At 49.1% G+C, this 19,100-nt stretch overlaps 2 protein-coding genes across 7 annotated transcripts in view; one reads left to right on the plus strand and one right to left on the minus strand.

Annotated features, from left to right (window-relative positions):
- Nucleotides 1-12,529, plus strand: part of MYH11 (myosin heavy chain 11) — a 156,350-nt gene extending 143,821 nt beyond the window's left edge. For 2 of the 4 annotated variants that reach the window (XM_017533185.2, XM_017533189.2), the window contains 4 exons: nt 1,020-1,128; nt 1,203-1,375; nt 7,475-7,513; nt 11,569-11,740. In XM_017533185.2, coding sequence (XP_017388674.1) covers nt 1,020-1,128; nt 1,203-1,375; nt 7,475-7,505 — 313 coding nt within the window. In that variant the 3' untranslated portion in view covers nt 7,506-7,513; nt 11,569-11,740. Of the gene's footprint in view, nt 1-1,019; nt 1,129-1,202; nt 1,376-7,474; nt 7,514-11,568 lie in introns of all 4 variants that reach the window. The other 2 variants (XM_017533167.2, XM_017533177.2) reach the window with 1 other exon arrangement.
- Nucleotides 12,530-16,040: 3,511 nt separating this feature from the next.
- Nucleotides 16,041-19,100, minus strand: part of NDE1 (nudE neurodevelopment protein 1) — a 60,335-nt gene continuing 57,275 nt past the window's right edge. For 2 of the 3 annotated variants that reach the window (XM_017533196.2, XM_017533203.2), the window contains one exon: nt 16,043-16,459. In XM_017533196.2, the coding sequence (XP_017388685.1) occupies nt 16,366-16,459 (94 nt within the window). In that variant the 3' untranslated portion in view covers nt 16,043-16,365. Of the gene's footprint in view, nt 16,592-19,100 lie in introns of all 3 variants that reach the window. The other variant, XM_017533210.2, reaches the window with a different exon arrangement.

Raw genomic sequence — 19,100 nt, forward strand, 5'->3', positions numbered from 1 at the left:
CCACAGTCAATCTGAGAACATTTTCATCAGCTCAAAAAGAAACGCTAGGCCAGATGTGGGGCCTCAAGGCATGTAATCCCAGTACTTTGGGAGGCTGAGGTAGTTGGGAGGAGCACTTAAGTCCAGGAGTTCGAGACCAGCCTGGGCAGCATAGCGAGACTCCTTTTTTGTGAGACAGAGTCTCACTGTTGCCCAGGCTGGAGTGCAGTGGTACAATCTGAGCTCACTGCAACCTCCACCTCCAGGGTTCAAGCGATTCTCCTGCCTCAGCCTCCCAAGTAGCTGAGACTGCAAGTGCACACTACCATGCCCAGCAAATTTTGGTATTTTTAGTAGAAATGGAGTTTCACCATGTTGGCCAGGCTGGTCCTGAACTCCTGACCACAGGTGATGTGTGTGCCTTGGCCTCCCAAAGTGCCAGGATTACAGGCATGAGCTGCCACACCCAGCCAGAGACTCCATTTCTATGAAAAACTTTTAAAAAGTCAGCTAAGCACAGTGGTGCACACCTGTAGTCCCAGCTACTTGGGAGGCTGAAGTGGGAAGATTGCTTGAGCCAGGAGTCCAAGGCTGCAGTGAACTATGAGCTAGGGTGGAGAGCAGGCACTGTACACTGTAGTTCCGCTGCACTCCAGCTTGGGCAACAGAGCAAGACCCCGTCTCCAAAAAAAAAAAACCCATGTCCTTTAGCAAATCACCCAATCCCTGGCAACCATAATCTACTTTGTCTCTATAGATTTATCTATTCTAGATATTTGATATCAATGGAATCACACTATGTGGCCTGCTGGTATCTTCTTGCACTCGGCAAGAATTCCAGGCGCATCCATGCTGTGGCATGCACTGATACTTTATTCCTTTTCATGGCTGTATACTAGTCCACCATCTGACTGCTCCTTGGGAGGAGTCCTGATATGGGGCTCAGAAAGGCACTTGAGGTGCCACATCTGGTTGACAAACCAGCTGCAAGGGGTGCTGCCCTCCTCTGAGACCACCTCTGTTTTCCTGGCTGTTTGCAGGGAGAAACAGGCGGCCACCAAGTCGCTGAAGCAGAAGGACAAGAAGCTGAAGGAAGTCTTGCTGCAGGTGGAGGACGAGCGCAAGATGGCTGAGCAGTACAAGGAGCAGGTAGCCCTGGCTGCCCAGCCTCCCCCGGCCCCCCACCTGGGGCCTCCCCTAACCACCCCCGCTCTCCACGACAGGCAGAGAAAGGCAATGCCAGGGTCAAGCAGCTCAAGAGGCAGCTGGAGGAGGCAGAGGAGGAGTCCCAGCGCATCAATGCCAACCGCAGGAAGCTGCAGCGGGAGCTGGATGAGGCCACAGAGAGCAACGAGGCCATGGGCCGTGAGGTGAACGCACTCAAGAGCAAGCTCAGGTGAGGAGCCCGTGGGCCTGGAGGACCCCATCTCTCAGGCCAGAGAGACGCACTGGGCGATCAGGCTGCCATCGGCCTGCACTGCCCACTGTGAGTCAGTGAATCACTGAGGATGCCCCCGTGCCCACCACCACCACTCCCTTCTGTGGTTTCTTCCTGCTCCTCCTTAATCACTAACCCTAGAGTGGGCCAGGTCTGGTAACAGAGCTCACCTTCTAGTTTCTTTAACAATTGACATCTCCCACCCCGTCCTCAGGGTGGGGAGGAGGAAGACACGCTATCCTCCGTCTCCTACAGCCTCTTCCTCACGGCATCCATTGACGCTGCAACACCGCCCCTGCCACTTGACCCTTCCTGAGCTTCTCTGCTCCCTGTTTCTCCCCTCAGCGCTGCTGCCATCTGGGCTGCTTCCCTGTCGGGTGTGGGTGCTGTGCTGTGCACTGCATGTTCCCAGTCAGTGGGAAAGTGAGTCCTTAGAAAGTAGCAAGTGCCGACACTCCTGGCCTCTACCCACCAGATGCAGTAGCACCCCACCCCCACAACCAAAAATGTCTCGAGATGTTGCCAGAAGTCCTTTAGAGATTGGGGGGTACAACTGCCTCCTTGCCGAGAATTCCTGCGGTCACTGGGGTGGGGCTGTTTCCTCTCCCATGTTCCTAGTACCTTGGGGTGTCCCCACTGCTCCTACCACCCCATCCATCCATCCCAGCTGGCTCCTTGGAAGTTTTAGCTCCAGGCTTCCTGTCTCTCGCCCACGCTACTCCTCACAGTTCTCCATGATTTCAACATCCGGGGGCCGACACAGCGTCTCGGTTCCTTGACCTTCTGGGTTATCCCGCTGCTCCCACAGGCACAACCAGTACCTCTAGGCACCCACACAATTTGACCATCAGGCATCTCACTGTCTGCCTGGAGCCACCTTTCTTGGACTCTGTCCCCAACGGCTCCTTCACAATGCCATCGTCCTCTCCCAGCCCCTGCCAGCCTCTGACCCAGCTCCAAGCCAGCCGTCTATAGTCACACCCATCACACATCTTCAACATCCGCTTCCCCGTCTTGCTCTGCTGCGTTCATACTTGGTAAAAGCACAACCCAAATGAAACTCAACTCTTGGCCAGGCACAGGGCTCACATCTGTAATCCCAGCACTTTGGGAGGCCAATGCAGGTGGATTGCTTGAGCTCAGGAGATCAAGATCAGCCTGGCCAACAGGGCAAGACCACAACTCTCCAAGAAAAAAAAGGAAAGAAACTAGCCAGGTGGGGTAGCACACACCTAAAATCCCAGCTATTCAGGAGGCTGAGGTGGGAGGATCAGTGGAGCCCCAGAGCTCAAGGCTATGGTGAGCCATGATCTAGCCACTGCACTTAGCCTGGATGACAGAGTGAGACCCTGTCTCAAAAAAATTAAAAAAGAAACCTACTCTCCACTTTTTCCTACAGAGCAGGCCTTGCTCGGGGGCTGCCTGCCTCCTCCCACACCCCTCCCTCATCTCACTCTCTGCTGATTTTTCACTTTTTCTTTGAACTTATTATCGTTCCTCCCCGTCCTCACTCTCAGCCGGGGACCTTACTTCCTACTTAACTTAAAAGCAGAAATGATCATGAAACGTGCACAAGCTCCCCCTGCCTCATCTCCCTGCGCCTCTGCACACTTCTTTCTTCCATTTCTTTGCTAAACCCTCTGGCACCAACGAAGGCTCATGCCTCTGTTGGACCCGACCCTCTATTTCACTCAAGCACATGGCTCCAAAAATCATTCCTTCTTTGCAAGGTTTCCCCTCTCATTTGCTCCATCAGCAAATGGAATAATCTCTTAGCCTCACATCTACCCTGCTACCCTAACTAAAAACTGTATGTAAGTGCCAAAACCCCACCTCTACCAAAAACTACAAAACTGAGCCAGGTGCGGTGGCGCCCACCTGAAATCCCAGCTACTTGGGAGGCTGACGCACAAGAGTCGCTTGAACCTGGGAGGCAGAGATTACAGTGAGCCACTGTACTGCAGTCTGGGTGACAGAGTAAGAGACTGTCTCAAAAACAAACCTGTATGTTTAGAGTTGCTGGTTCTTGTCACCCCCACCCATCACTCTCCCAGAAGCCTCCCATGGGTGACATCAATGGCCAGACGTCCTGATGGGGCAGCAGCATGTGACATAGCCCATCATGCCTCTGGCCTGACACACTTGCTTCCCTGGGTTTCCCATCCTCACCTGCTTGCCCCTCTTCATCGCCTCCGCTGATCCCTCAAAACCTGCTTGCCACTGGGCCGCCCCAGAGTAGCATCTTAGTTCCCTTTTTTTTTTTTTTTTTTTTTTTTTGGACACAGAGTCTTGCTCTGTTGCCCAGGCTGGTGTACAGTGGCACACAATCTCGGCTCACTGCATCCTCTACCTCCAGGGTTCAAGCCATTTTCCGCTAATTTCTGTATTTTTAGCAGAGACAGGGTTTTGCTATGTTAGCTAGCTGGTCTTGAACTCCTGACCTCAGGTGATCTGAGGTCTGGGATTACAAAGTCCTGGGATTACAAGTGTGAGCCACCATGCCCAGCCTTAGTTCTCTTTTCATCTTTCTCTCCCCTTCTAGGTGAGAGGTCACAACTAGTCTTGGCATTTTAGAATTCCATCTATACCTTCTCAGTTCATATCTGACAAGCCCTAGATTCTTTTTAGGACAGCAGACCTGCCTCATGTTCCCACGTGGATGTCTCATAGGCAGCTCACACCAAACATACTGTGACGGAGCAAAAATCTTCACCCCCAAACCAGCTCCTCTCACAACCCTCTCCAGCTGAGCAGCTAAAATGATGAAGCCGCCAACAATTCAGATCACAAACCACCTAGTTCTTCTTGACATTGGTCTCCTTGATACCCCATGTCCCATCTGTGGAAGAATCTGGTCAACTTTCCCTAAAGAATCCTGCCCAGGCTGGGCATGGTGGCTCCACGCCTGTAATCCCAGCACTCTGGGAGGCCAAAAAGGGCAGATCACCTGAGGCCAGGAGTTCAAGACCAGCCTGGCCAATATGGTGAAACCATGTCTCCACTAAAAATACAAAAATTCGCCAAGCATGGTGGCACGTGCCTATAATCCTAGCTACTCAGGAGGCTGAGGCAGGTGAATCACTTGAACCCAGGTGGTGGAGGTTGCAGTGAGCCAAGATCACGCCACTGTACTCCAGCCTGGGTGATAGAGGAAGACTCAGTCTCAATAAAAACAAACAAAAAACCTGCGATGTCTAGGACAGCACAAGGCATAGAGTAAAGCTTCATCCCTTGAGTCCTAGGTATTTCCCCAGCTACATTTTCATACCACCATAAGCACGTACTAAGCCTCTCACCACCTTTAATACCACTAACTAGATCTTTTGAATTGTTTTAATCATACATGGCTATAATTGCAAATAAAACATGGCTCCTACATTTTTTAACCCGCATCACCTTTATCAACCAGTCACAGTGAAATAAGATGAAAATAAAACAGCGTCAAGTTAAATACCTAGCTGGTGTAGCCACAAACTGATTCACCAAGACCTGAAGGCTACTTCTCCATTAAAAAGGACATAACAACCGGGAGCAGTGGCTCATGCCTGTAATCTCAGTACTTTGGGAGGTCGAGGCAGGTGGATTGCTTAAGGTCAGAGTTCAAAACCAGCCAGACCAATATGATAAAACCCCATCTCTACTAAAAGTGCAAAAATTAGCCGGGCATGGTAGCATACACCTGTAATCCTAGCTACTTGGGAGGCTGAGGCAGGAGAACCACTTGAACCCGGGAGGCAGAGGCTGCACTGGGCCGAGATCATGCCACTGCAGTCCAGCCTGGGTGACAAAAATGAGACTTCATCTCAAGAAAAAAATTGGGGGGTGGGGGGTGACAACAGCCATTAGCACCAAATAGACTCTCTCTGACACAGTAATGAGACCTGTTTAAAAAGGGTTGGAAAGGAGTATGACTTCGCATGATGCAGTTCAGTTAGCTGGTGGCATGCCTGGAAGCCTTCTGAAATAACCTCTAGGCTTCAGGGACCACTGCTTGAGACAAGGGAAAATGCCAAACTCCTTGGAAAAGGGGAAGAACGCGGCTGGAGCAGGGCACTGAGGCTTCAGGGAACAGCCCCACTCACTGCAAGGTGAAGGCTTGTTGGTCCCTATAGACAGAAGTGAAACCAGGCCTCGGCTCTCAAAGCATGCAGGAGCCTGGAAGCATCTCCTGGGGTTGAGGGTCAGCAGACGAGAGCTGTTCTCACAGTCAAAACTCCTTGGGGCTGGCCATGGTGGCTCACGCCTATAATCCCAACACTTTGGGAGGCCGAGGTGGGTGGATTACCTGAGGTCAGGGGTTCGAGACTAGCCTGGCCAACATGGTGAAACCCCACCTCTACTAAAAATACAAAAATTACCTGGGCGTGGTGACCATGCCTGTAATCCCAGCTACTCTGGAGGCTGAGGTAGGAGACTCAATGGAACCCAGAAGTTAGAGGCTGCAGTGAGCCGAGATCATTCCACTGCACTCCAGCCTGGATGACAAAACAACACTGTGTCACCAAAAAAAACCCTTAGACCTAGGATGTGCTCTGCTGTTAACTGGTCCCCCTGCCCTTCCTGAGTGGCTGGGCTGAGTGATGGGGAAACAGCCACTCCGACTCTCTACCCTATTGCTGCCTCTGCTCTCCCTCTCAGGCTCAGTGACTCTTCTGGCACACAATGGATATCCCCTCTGCATTCTGCCCCACACACTTGACCCTTCTTGGGCAGGCAAGTCCAGGGTGGAACAAGAAGACCATTTTTGCCAGTTCTGACACAAACACACACATAATGCAGGTGAAAAGCCTATCCCGTCTTGAGTCTTCTAGGTGCACAAAAAAAACATAAAATCAGGCACTAGAGCATTGAGGGAGGTTAGTAAGCCTGCCTGGCTCCTCAGCCAAGAAGGAATTGCAGTGCAAGTTTCACAGAGTTCTATCAGCCAGACAAATATCAACACAAGCCCTCTCTGAAGTCAGACCCACTTACCTGCCATCGGCTACACTGCCAGTCACCTCCAGCAAGAGCAGCACAAGGCCTCCACCTCCACCTCCACCTTCTCGCTAGAGGCCCCAGAGCTAATGAAGAGCACTAATCATAATCAAGGGAGCTGCGGCTATAGGTTCCTTGCCCAGAACTTCTTGGCTTCTGTTCCAACATTGACTTTTCAAACTAGTTTGCTCATATGCTTTTACTTCCCTCAACAGGTATGCAATGATGGGATTTATAAGCGGTTCTTAGAAGTAGCTCTAAGGAGAGACGTTTTCCTTTTCATTTAAACAACTGGGCCGGGCATGGTGGCTCATGCCTGCAATCCCAGCACTTTGGGAGGCCGAGGCAGGCAGATCACCTGAGGTCAGGAGTCTGAGACCAACCTGGCCGACATGGTGAAACCCCGTCTCTACTAAAAGTAAAAAAAATTAGCCAGGCATGGTGGCGCATGCCTGTAATCCCAGCTACTTGGGAGGCTGAGGCAGGAGAATTGCTTGAACCCTGGAGATGGAGGCTGCAGCGAGCAGAGACAGGTCACGCCACTGCACCCCATCCTGGGTGACAGAGTGAGACTCTGCATCAAAACTGCTTGTCCTTTCATGTGCCAGCCTCACCAAAGGCTCTTGATGTCAGATGATTCACTGCAAGGTTGACTTAGGAGTGTCTTTAAGGCTGGGACAGTGGTTCATGCCTCTAATCCCAAATCCCAGCACTTTGGGAAGCCAAGGCAAGAGAATCACTTGACGTCAGGCGTTCGAGACCAGCCTAGCCAACATAGTACAGCCCTGTCTCTACTAAAAATACAAAAATTAGCCGAGTGTGGTGGTACCTGCCTGTAATCCCAGCTACTTGGGAGGCTGAGGCAAGAGGATCGCTGGAATCCAGGATGTAGAGGTTGCAGTGAGCCTAGATCGCACCATTGCACTCCAGCCTGGGTGACAGAGTGAGACTCCGTCTAAAAATAAAAGTGTGCCTTTAATTATCAAACCAAAGGAAATGTTTTTAACAATTAAGAACATACCTCACTGGGCTCCTTCCCGTTTGCTGATGGTAACCTCCAGGGATTCTCTCTCTTTGTTTCAGAGGGCCTCCCCAACAGGAAGCTTCGCAGTGATGCACCAGGTATCATGCCTTCAGCTTCGCAGCTGTGTGTTGTCTCAGTATTCATTTCCTTGCTGCCATTGTGCCCGTCTGCCCACCCTGGTTTTTTAACCCTTGCACATTTTCATGAGATTCCTGCAAAATCTGAAGGCTTGGATATCTTAGTGCAAAGCTGTCTGTCATTGAAACCAAGATCAGGATGACAAATAGACCTCATCTCTTGACCCACTGTCCTTCCTGCCTCTGGGCAGTGCATGTGATGTGACACCCAACAGTGCATCCTTATCACTGCATCTTGACCAGATGTCAGAGGCTGTGTGTGTGGCTTGAATTTTTCTTCCTTTCATGCCAAAAGCCACTCTTACACTGTTAGGGCACTCAGCAGTGCTGTCCTCCCTTGTCCAGTGAAGACACTCCACTGAGTGAATATGATGGTTCCACTATCTGGGCACATTCCTGGAGAATGTACTTGGCTTCCAGTTAGCTGGTCCAGATAGCAAGTCAGAAACCAGAAAGCCCAGGTTCACCGTAACTGTGGCACAGCAACTGGTCCTCCCATGATTCGGCTTTCACAGGCTTGTCCACGAAGAAAATGAGCTCACTGCGATGTCTGACAAATGCCGGGGGCTGCACATGGCTTGAGTGATGTCTAGCTACAAACTGCATTTTCAGCACCTGGGGTGGAAGCTGACCACCACAAAGCCAAGCACAGTCCTGGCAGAGCCTTTCCTGGAGGCTTCACTGGCACGTACATGTTTAAGGACTGGGGAATGGACACCCAAGACTCGCGGATGCACATAGGGCCCTTCCCAAGAGAGCACAGAGAGGCCTCTGCTTCTGTGGGATTTGAATAACATTTTTTTTTTGAGATGTTGTCTTGCTTTGCCACCCAGGCTCGAGTGCAGTGATGTGATCTCGGCTCACTGCAACCTCTGCCTCATGGGTTCTCCCACCTCAGCTTTCTGAGTAGCTGGGATTACAGGTGCCTGCCACCACTAATTTTTGTTTTTTTAGTAGAGAAGGCATTTCACCATGTTGGCTAGGCTGGTCTCAAACTCCTGATCTCAGGTGATCCTTGGCCCCCAAACTGCTAGGATTACAGGTGTGATTAACTACTTTTCATAGGTGAAGTTAGGCAATGTGGATCTCTGACTTCTTTCACCCCATGGAGAGGCCACATTTGTGTCCATCTTTATTTTTGGAGAATCTCAGCTTTGCTGTCACTACCAAAATACTTAAAGCAGAGGGGTGAGGTCTTGGTAAGAGCTTCTGCGTCAGTTTTGTGCGGGAGATGAGTCTCCGGGACACTTGGAGCAGTTTTCCTGCCAGCTCACTGGGATCACAGGCTAAGCCGAATTCCAGGCTTGGCTGAAGTACAGCACCCACCAGTCAGTGGGAAACTGAGTCCTTTCAAAGTAGCAGGTGCCTACACTCATGCTGATTCCTGACATCATTCCTGGTGCCTTGTGTAAGTTGAGTCCGGGAATAGAATCCAAATGCTTGGCCAGGCGCGGTGGCTCAACTGTATAATCCCAGCACTTTGGGAGGCCAAGGCAGGCAGATTACTTGAGGTCAGGAGTTCAAGACTAGCCTGGACAACATGGTGAAACCCCATCTCTCCTAAAAATACAAAAATTAGCCAGGTGTGGTGGCACATGTCTGTAGTCCCAGTTACTCAGGAGGAGGCAGAGAATCACTTGAAGCTGGCAGGCAGAGGCTGCAGTGGGCCAAGATCGTGCCACTGCACTCCACCCTGAGCAACAGGCAAGACTGTCTCAAAAAAAAAAAAAAAAAAATCCAGATTCTCCAAGATCAGACCATTTAAGAAAATCTTTAGAGGGGTCCCTTACTTCCTGTAACAGGTATAGTTGGTGTCAACCTTGGTCTAGGAATTGAAACCAGTTCTAAGAAAAGCACTGGACCCAGAAAGGAGCGTCTTGCAGGCTGACAGCCGAGCACGGAGATTGCAACGACCCAGAGCGCAATGTATTTCTTAGGTCTAGGGAGCAAATTTGTCCATTAAGCTTTCCAGTTACCAAACAGACTCTTCTAAGAGCCAAAAACAAAGTGCTAGGAGCACCAATGTGTAGGTTAGGGACTAATTCCAGCTCCAGGTTAGCTCATCAGGTGGTGGGTTTTTTTTGTTTTTTGTTTTTGGAGATAGTCTGGCTCTGTCACCCAGGCCAGAGTGCAGTGGTGCAATCTTCGCTCGCTGCAGCCTCTGCCTCCCAGGTTCAAGCGATTCTCCTGCCTCCGCCTCCCAAGTAGGTGGGATTACCACGCCTGGCTAATTTTGTATTTTTAATAGAGACAGAGTTTCACCATGTTGGCCAGGATGGTCTTGAACAACTGATCTGAAGTGATCTGACCACCTCAGCCTCTCAAAATGCTGGGATAGTAGGCATAAGCCACTGCACCCAGCCATTCCATCAGCTTTTGAACCTGGAGTTAAAATGGCAAGGAAGAGAGCTGTGTGGGGAACACACAGGCAACAGTCAAACTGCTGCAGCTCCTCTGTCTGCTTCAATTTGGGGATCCTTCTGAGTCAAGTCCTTGGGAGACAGTGCTAAAAAAGAAAAGGACTTAAGGGTCACATCTAGAGAGAGAAGGACCGAGAGTTCTCTAGTAGGGCTGCAAGTCTAGAAGCTTCTCTCTGAAGCTGGCCTAGGAGAGTTTAGTTTGGAGTGGCTGCAAATTTTAAGTATTTCTGATCACTGCCCTGTGGGAAGCCCCATCCTTTACAGCCAGGTGGGTTTTCCCAGCCGGGGTCTCTCCCATCCTCTGTCAACAGAAGGCTCACGTCAGGGGGTTCCTTTTCTCAGCAATCATGAATCACTGGGCCTTCCTTACACCTCTAGTCTTACCTGAGTTGTTCCTTTTGACTCAAGAATTGGTCACTGGGTTGTCTTCATCCTTGTGGTTTCTAGTCCAGCCTTTGTATGGGGAGCGAAAGTCTGCTTTCTTCGTTGAGGTCCTAAAATAAATTAAGACCTGTCTTCCAATTCAGGTCAAACAGGGCCAGACGGCAAGAGCTCAACATGATTATCTGTTGCGGTGGCTGAAGAGACGTAAGCGTTTCTTCCAAACGGTGAAGGTCAGCAGCAGGCAGATCTGATTTCTCCTTCTGCCCCTTTCCTCCCTCCTACCCAAAGTCGCCCTCACGTGACCAGCCCTTCCCGTGAAGTCGAGGTGCTGCACTCAGGAGAACCAGGGCAGAAAGGAGATGCGAGGAGTAGGGACAGAGAGAGGGGGTTACTGGCTGGAGCTAAAATCCACCTTGCAGGCCAGGCGCACTGGCACACAGCTGTAATCCCAACACTTCCAGAGGCTGAGGCGGGTTGATCATTTGGGACCAGCAGTTTGAAACCAGTGCGGGTCACATGGCAAAATCCCATCTCTATTAAAAATACAAAAATTAGCCAGGCATGATGATATGCTTGTAGTCAGCTACTCAGGATGCTGAGGCACAAGGATTGCTAGAACCCAGGAGGCAGAGGTTGCAGTGAGTCAAGATCATGTCACTGGACTCCAGCCTGGGTGACAGAGGGAGACTCTTGTCTTAAAAAAAAATAAATAAAATCTACCTTGGAAGCCAGGTGTGGTGGCCGGCACCTGTAATGCCAGCACTTTGGGAGGCCAAGGTAGGAGCACTGTGTTAAGTTCAGGTGTTCACAACCAGCCTGGGCAATAATAGCAAGACCTGCCAGGCGCAGTGGCTCATGCCTGTAATCTCAGCACTTTGGGAGGCTGAGACCGGCAGATCACAAGGTCAGGAGATCAAGACCAACCTGGCCAACATGGTGAAACCCCATCTCTACTACAAATACAAAAAATCATCTGGGTGTGGTGGCGCATACCTATAGTCCCAGCTACTCAAGAAGCTGAGGCAGAAGAATCACTTGAACCCAGGAGGCAGAGGTTGCAGGAGCTGGGATCACGCCACCGCACTCCAGCCTGGGCAACAGAGCGAGACTCAGTTTCAAAAAAAAAAAAAAAAGAAAAAAAAATTCATAAAAAATTTATCCCAATCGTGAAGATTTCTTTGCTAAACAAATGTGTTTTCTTACAACCCACAGGCGAGGAAACGAGACCTCTTTCGTTCCTTCTAGAAGGTCTGGAGGACGTCGAGTCATTGAAAACGCAGATGGTTCTGAGGAGGAAATGGACACTCGAGATGCAGACTTCAATGGAACCAAGGCCAGTGAATAAGCAACTTTCTAGAGTTTTGCACCACGGCAAGAAAAACAACCAAACACCCAAAACAAAACAAAACCCAGCTGACTGTATTTAGCATTGTCTAAATCCATCCTCAAATTCCAAACATCACAGACACTCCTCACACAAGGATTATAAAAACCACCACCCTCCAGCCTGAGCAACATAGTGAAACCTTGTCTCCACAAAAGTTTAAAAATAAGCTGGGCATTGTGTGACACACCTGTGGTCCCAGCTACTAAGGAGGCCAAGTCAGGAGGATCACTGGAGCCCGGGAGTTCGAGGCTGCAGTGAACTATAATTGCATCACTGCCCTCCAGCCTGGGCAACAGAGTGAGACCCTGTCTCCACCACCACCACCACTGCCGCCGCCCCCACTACCCTGTATTCAAGGTACAAATTGGATGTACGAGATGAGAAAAACCCAGCAGGAAACACAGACACACCCTCCAGCTCCATCAGTGGATTATGCAGACATTGAGTTTTCAGAAAAACATATCCATGGTAACCAGTCACTGGCAATTTTGTTTACATGAAACGGGGAAAAAGTCACCAAAATGGGTGCCGCCCCCCTCCCCATTCATTCCCTAACCTGTGAACCTTTCCAACTTTTCATGTCAGGCCCTTGTTTGAGAATTCTTTTCCCCATCCTGGTTTCCACACCTCAGACACGCACAGTTCACCAAGACCAAGTGCCTTCTGTAGTCACATGAATTGAAAAGGAGACGCTGCTCCCACAGCGGAGAGCAGGAATGCTGCACGGTTTACTATACACCCTGACTGTACTTACAAACACCTTCACTAATAAACGGTTATAAATCACTAGCATGTCACTGGCTTTTCTGTTGAGCTGTTTTCTAGGGAGCAAAAGAAGTTGGAGACATCTGGGTTTTGCTTCATCATCCCAGATTCTCTGAAGTCAGGGTTATTTCAATGGGAAACTGAGGCCTAGGGAGGTGATATCAATTGCCTAAGATCCCACAGCCAGCAAAAGGCAAGGCAGAGATGCAAATTGAGACTAAGAGGGTTATTGGGCTGCTGAGGGGTGGGGAGTAAGGTAATGTGAGGTCTACGGGCCACTGCCCCCTGCCCTTCAACATGACTAAGAGCATCCTTACTCATCAAAACCAGAATCACAAGAAAAATACAAGATTTCCTTGATTTTTTTAAGCTAAAACACAAGGTCTTGCCCAATGAGTCAGCAAACACCTTCTCTAAAGAGTCAGACAGTGGCCGGGTACAGTGGCTCACACCAGTAATCCCTGCACTTTGGGAGGCTGAGATGGGAAGATCGCTTGAGGCCAGGAGTTGGAGACCCAGCCTGGCCAATAGAGACCCCCCCTCTACCAAAAAAAAAAAAAGTCGTAAGTCAGCCAGGCAGGACAGTGCACACCTGTACTCCCAACTACTTGGAAGGCTGAGGCAGGAGGATCGTGTGAGCCCAAGAGTTCGAGGCTGCAGTGAGCTATGTAGCCTAGGTAATAGAATAAGACCCTCTTTCACAACAAAAACCCAGCCAGATAGTATTTTAGCTTTTATAGGCTACATATGGTCGAATATTCATCATGTTTAAAACAACTCTTAAAAACATAACATAATAAATCATTCTTAGAGTAAGGCCCATAAAAACAGGCTGTAGGCTGGGCACTATGGGTCATGCCTGTAATCCTAGCACTTTCAGAGGCCAAGGAAGATGGACCATGAGGTGAGGAGTTCGAGACCAGCCTGGCCAACATGGTAAATGCTGTTTCTACTAAAATACAAAAAATAATTAGCCAGGCATGGTGGCACGTGCCTGTAATCCCAGCTACTTGGGAGGCTGAGACAGAAGAATTGCTTCAACCTGGGAGACAAAGGTTGCAGTGAGCCAAGATCATGCCATTGCACTCCAGGCTGGGAGACACAGCAAGAGTCTGTCTTGGTGGTGGGGCAGGGCATAGGGGGCAGGGGTGGAGATGGGGAGACGATAGGCTGTAGGCCCCATCCTTCTTTCAGCTTCTGTGTTTTAGACAGACGTGCCTTGCAAAGGCTCTGTTCAACACAAACGATGCCATGTATCACCAAGTCCGTGGGATCAAACAGATTTGGGAGACAGGAAATATGGGAACAAAGGACTCCACCCTATGACCAGATGCTAATATGACTTGATTGATGCACAAACATATCACATATATATATATATATATCATATCTCTATATATATATCAATATATATATATCATATCTATATATATCAATATATATATATCTATATATATCAATATATATGTATATCATATATATATATGTATATCATATATATATATGTATATCATATATATATATATATATATTTTTTTTTTTTTTTTTTGAGACGGAGTTTCGCTCTTGTTGCCCAGGCTGGAGTGCAATGGCGCGATCTCGGCTCACCGCAACCTCCGCCTCCTGGGTTCAGGCTTTTTTTTTTTTTTTTTTTGAGACGGAGTTTCGCTCTTGTTGCCCAGGCTGGAGTGCAATGGCGCGATCTCGGCTCACCGCAACCTCCGCCTCCTGGGTTCAGGCAATTCTCCTGCCTCAGCCTCCTGAGTAGCTGGGATTACAGGCATGCGCCACCATGCCCAGCTGATTTTTTGTATTTTTAGTAGAGACGGGGTTTCACCATGTTGACCAGCATGGTCTCGATCTCTTGACCTCGTGATCCACCCGCCTCGGCCTCCCAAAGTGTTGGGATTACAGGCATGAGCCACCGCGCCTGGCCCCAGATATATTTCTAAAAAGCTGAGTTGAATAGAAATTTTTGGAAAAGATTTTTTTCTTATTTCATAACTCCGTTAAAAAAAAGTTTTTCACCATCCTGTGAGAAAACATGGAAGTACAAACATACAAACCCTCTATGTGACCACTAGCCCAAACCAGTTCAACATTCACTTCTCTTGATTTTATTGATCTTTTAAAAAAAATAAAAGGACATCTTTTCGGATACAGGTTAAGATGTTTCTAGGGTAAGAAACTCGCCACTGCAGCTTCATTTTCTGCGGAATTTCAGTAGCACTTGCAAAGTTCCATTTTCAACCTGAAGATATTTTTGCTGTTCTTCCAGAAAATAACTTAGTAACAAAATGAAGGCCATGAAGCTGCAGGCACACAGAAACTGTGTTCTTTTAACTTGTGACCCACAGAGTGAGACAGCAGTTCCTAACAAGCAGTGGTGAGCAGACACGCTGTGGCACGTTGGAAATCCTGTGTTCATGTCTTTGACAAGGAGGCCTCCTCCAACAATGATCTCATGGTGTAATCTTACTTGAAGATCACTCTGGTTACTTCATTATGGCTTTGAATGAAGTCCTATTCTTAGTGGCTGCATTAACAAGGCCACCCTACCCCAAAGACCCCTCAGGGTCCTGAGGCAGAATTCCCCCCACCCCGCCAGGGGACTCAGGAAAATGAATGACTGCAGTTTGCCAAAAGAGGACAGATTCTCCACTGACCCTGGTTGGCCTGATAAATTACTCCAAAAACATACCTCTAGAAAACTCCATGAGAAGCAGGCTACAGTCTCAGATGTAGTGTGCGTGCATGTGTGTGTGCGCATGTGCGTGTGTGAGAGTGTGTGTGTTTTGATACTCGCTCTCTCACCCAGGCTGGAGTGCAGTGGTGCAATCTCAGCTCATCGCAACCTCCGCCTTCTAGGTACAAGCAATTCTCCTGCCTCAGCCTCGTGAGTAGCTGGGATTACAGGTGTGCACCACCACACCCGGCTAATTTTTTCTATTTTTAGTAGAGATGGGGTTTCACCATGTTGGCCAGGCTGGTCTTGAACTCCTGACCTCAGGTGATCCACCCGCCTTGGCCTCCCAAACTGCGAGGATTATAAGCGTGAGTCAGGATGCCCCGCCTATTCCAGTTTTTAAAAAGGCATATGACAGTTCTGTTCTCTGTTCCCAGACATGATTTCAGTACGCCACAAAGCATTGGGAGATTTCTTTCTGGAAGACAATTCCAGCTGGTTGGGGGCAGGGGGAAGAGCCTCTGAGAGGGACTCCATCCCACATTTAAGGAGATTCAGGACATTAAAGACACCTGTCAAGACAAATCAGAGGGCAGGCCTGGTGGCTCACACCTGTAATCCCAGCACTCTGGGAAGCCAAGGCATGAGGTTCACTTGAGACTAGATCAAGACCAGCCTGGCCAACACGGTGAAACAGTTCCTCACTAAAAACATAAAAATTGCCGGGTGTGGTGGCACACTCCTGTAGTCCAGCTACATGGGAGGCTGAGATAGGAGAATCACTTGAACCTGGGAAGTGGAGGCTGCAGTGAACTGAGATCACGCCACTGCACTCCAGCTGGGGCAAGAGAGCGAGACTCTATTTCAAAACACAAAAACAAACAAAAACAGGGTAGCCTCATCACCGACACCTTAGGGCTTTTCCCAGAAAGCCCCGTTTATCCCTCTTTGCAGTGCACACAGTGGCAGGCAGGGATGAGTAGACGTTTCCCAGGGGCAAACCCCAGATCACAGGTGACGGCCTGTCATTGGCTTGGGCTGCAAAGTCAACTATGGTGAGTGCTGGTTCTTATTTCTCTAACTTACAACAAAACAAAAACCTAGTGTAAAAAGACGACAAACAGTAACGACTCCCGCACCGACACCAAGAGCTTCAGCTTCCGTGGTTTTCCTAAAGCAACATCTTGACTACCCCCTGGGCTGACGGCAGCGGCGGCGAAGATATGTGTGATGGCGGCTTCCCAAATTGCAGGCGCTTCCCCAACCTTCAGACAGAGCAAACCAAATTAAGCTGACATGACAGCTGTGAGAAACTGGCTAGCACCGGGGCCCACAGAGGTCTAGGGGTGAACATCAAGAGTCAGGAGCAGGGTCTCACAGGGTCTCAATTTTCTCTCCTGTGAAATGAAGAAGAGGACACTGGCTACCTGGCTCTCAGATTCCAAGGTCACACAAACGCCCAGTTTCAGAACCTCTAGAAAGACCCATCTCTTACCTATTAAATTGATTTTGATTGTTTTTATAGCCTGGGCAACATAGCCAGATCCTGCCTCTACAAAAAAATGCAAAAAAAAAAATTAGCTAGGTGTGGTGGCCTATACATGCAGTCCCAGCTACTTGGGAGGCTGAGGTAGGAGGATCGCTTGAGCCCGGAAGGCGGAGGCTGCAGTGAGCCGAGATCATGCCACTGCACTCCAGCAGCCTGGGCAATAGAGCAAGACCCTGACTCCAAAAAAAAAAAAAAAAAAAAAAAAGGCAAGGCATGATGGCTTAAGCTTGTAAGCACTTGGGAGGCCAAGGCAAGAGGGTTGCCTGGAAAATTACTCTGAAAACTCAAACATACCTCTAGAAATCTCAGTGAGAAGCAGACTATAGTCTCAGAGGTGTATTCTCAAACTCAAAGCCAAGAGTTTGAGACTAGCCTGGACAACACACAAGACTGTTTATATAAAAAATTAAAAAAAATTATCCAGCGGTGGTGGCATGTACCTGGAGTCCCAGCTAGTTAGGAGGCTGAGACAGGAGGATGGTTTGAGCCCAGGAAGGTGAGGCTGCAGTGACCTATGGCCGCACCACTGCACTCCAGCCTGGACGGCAGAGCAAAACCCTGTCTTATAGAAAGAAAAAAAACAAACTTTTTTTAGAAAAATGTGTAATCCTTTTTAAGAGTCTCACCGTGTTGCCCAGGCTAGAGTGCAGTGGTGCAATCTCAGCTCACTCCAACCTTGGCTTCCTGGGTTTAAGTCATTATTGCGCCTCAGCCTCCCAAGTAGCTGGAACTACAGGCGCCCACCACCATGCCTGGCCAATTTTTGTATTTTTAGTAGAGATGGGGTTTCGCCATGTTGCCCAATTTGGTCTTGTGAACTCCTGGCCTCAAGCAATCCCCCCGCCCTGGCCTCCCAAAGTGCTGGGATTATAAGTCTGAACCACTGCATCTGGCCTAAAAATCCACGTGTAAAGGTCGACAGTTACGTGCACACCATGGAAAAGCTGCTTAATTTCCTGTCTCGTGTCTGCTACAAACCCATCAAATTCATATGGCTTAGGGCCTGGGGAGATGGTAGTCACACATCTTTCAGAATTCCTAAATCTGAAAGCTGCCCTGACTTTCTTTTTCTGCAATGAGTTCTCACTTCTTCACCCAAGCTGGAGTGCTGTAGCTCACTACAGCCTCAACCTCCTAAGCTCAATCGATCCCACTGGTCTCAGGCTCCCAAAGTGCTGGGATTACAAGTGTGTGCCACTGCACCTGGCCCTGATGTTTTTTTAGGCAAGAAAATAAATGACACTGTCAGAGGTCAGATCTGTGCTATCCCATGGTGGGATGGTAGGGTGGCTGGTTTCGGAAACACAGTCTGGCTAGAAGTTAATGCCAGTTTCTCAGAGGTTCTACAGATTAAAAAAACAGAAAATCTTCTGGCGGAAGCAGGGCCATGATTGATGCTCAACTTCCCAAATAAGGTGTTTAATTTAATTTAATTTTTTTTTTTTTTGAGATGGAGTCTCGCTTTGTTGCCCAGGCTGCTGGGCAGTGATGCAATCTGGGCTCACTGCAACCTCTGCCTCCCAGGTTCAAGTGATTCTCCTTCCTCAGCCTCCCAAGTAGCTAGGACTACAGGCACATGCTACCATGCCGGGCTAATTTTTGTATTTTTTTGGTGGAGATGGGGTTTTACCAACGTTGCCCAGGGCGGTTTCAAACTCCTGACTTCAAGTAATCCACCTGTCTCGGCCTCCCAGAATGCTGGGATTACGTGCGTGTGCCACCATGCCTGGCCCAAATAAGGCCTTTATACAGCACCTTCTCACAGTGTGACCATGAGTAGCAGCTGTAGAATCAAATGATAAAAATGACCTGCTTGGCCAGGCATGGTTGCCCACACCTGTGGTTCCAGCAGTTTGGGAGGGTGATGAGTGAGGATCACTTGAAGCCAGGAGTTTGAGACCAACCTCAGCAACACGGCAAAACTTTGTCTTCAGAAAAAAATGCAAAAAATTGGCTGGGCGCAGGGGCTCACATCTGTAATCCCAGCACTTTGGGAGGCTGAGGTGAGTGAAACATAAGGTCAGGAGATGGAGACCATACTGGCCAATACAGTGAAAACCGGTCTCAACTAAAAATATAAAACTTAGTCTGGGCGCAGTGGCTCACGCCTGTAATTACAGCACTTTGGGAGGCCAAGGCGGGCAGATCACAAGGTCGAAGATCAAGACTATCCTGGCCAACATGGTGAAACCCTGTCTGTACTAAAAATACAAAAATTACCTGGGTGTGGTGGCAGGCGCCTGTAGTCCCAGTTACTCAGGAGGCTGAGGCAGAACTGCTTGAACCCAGGAGGTGGAGGTTGCAGTGAGCCAAGATCACAGCTTAGCCTGGCGACAGAGCAAGTGCCGTGTCAAAAA

Source organism: Cebus imitator, unplaced genomic scaffold, assembly GCF_001604975.1.
Source record: "Cebus imitator isolate Cc_AM_T3 unplaced genomic scaffold, Cebus_imitator-1.0 Scaffold4, whole genome shotgun sequence".
Classification (NCBI taxonomy): domain Eukaryota; kingdom Metazoa; phylum Chordata; class Mammalia; order Primates; family Cebidae; genus Cebus; species Cebus imitator.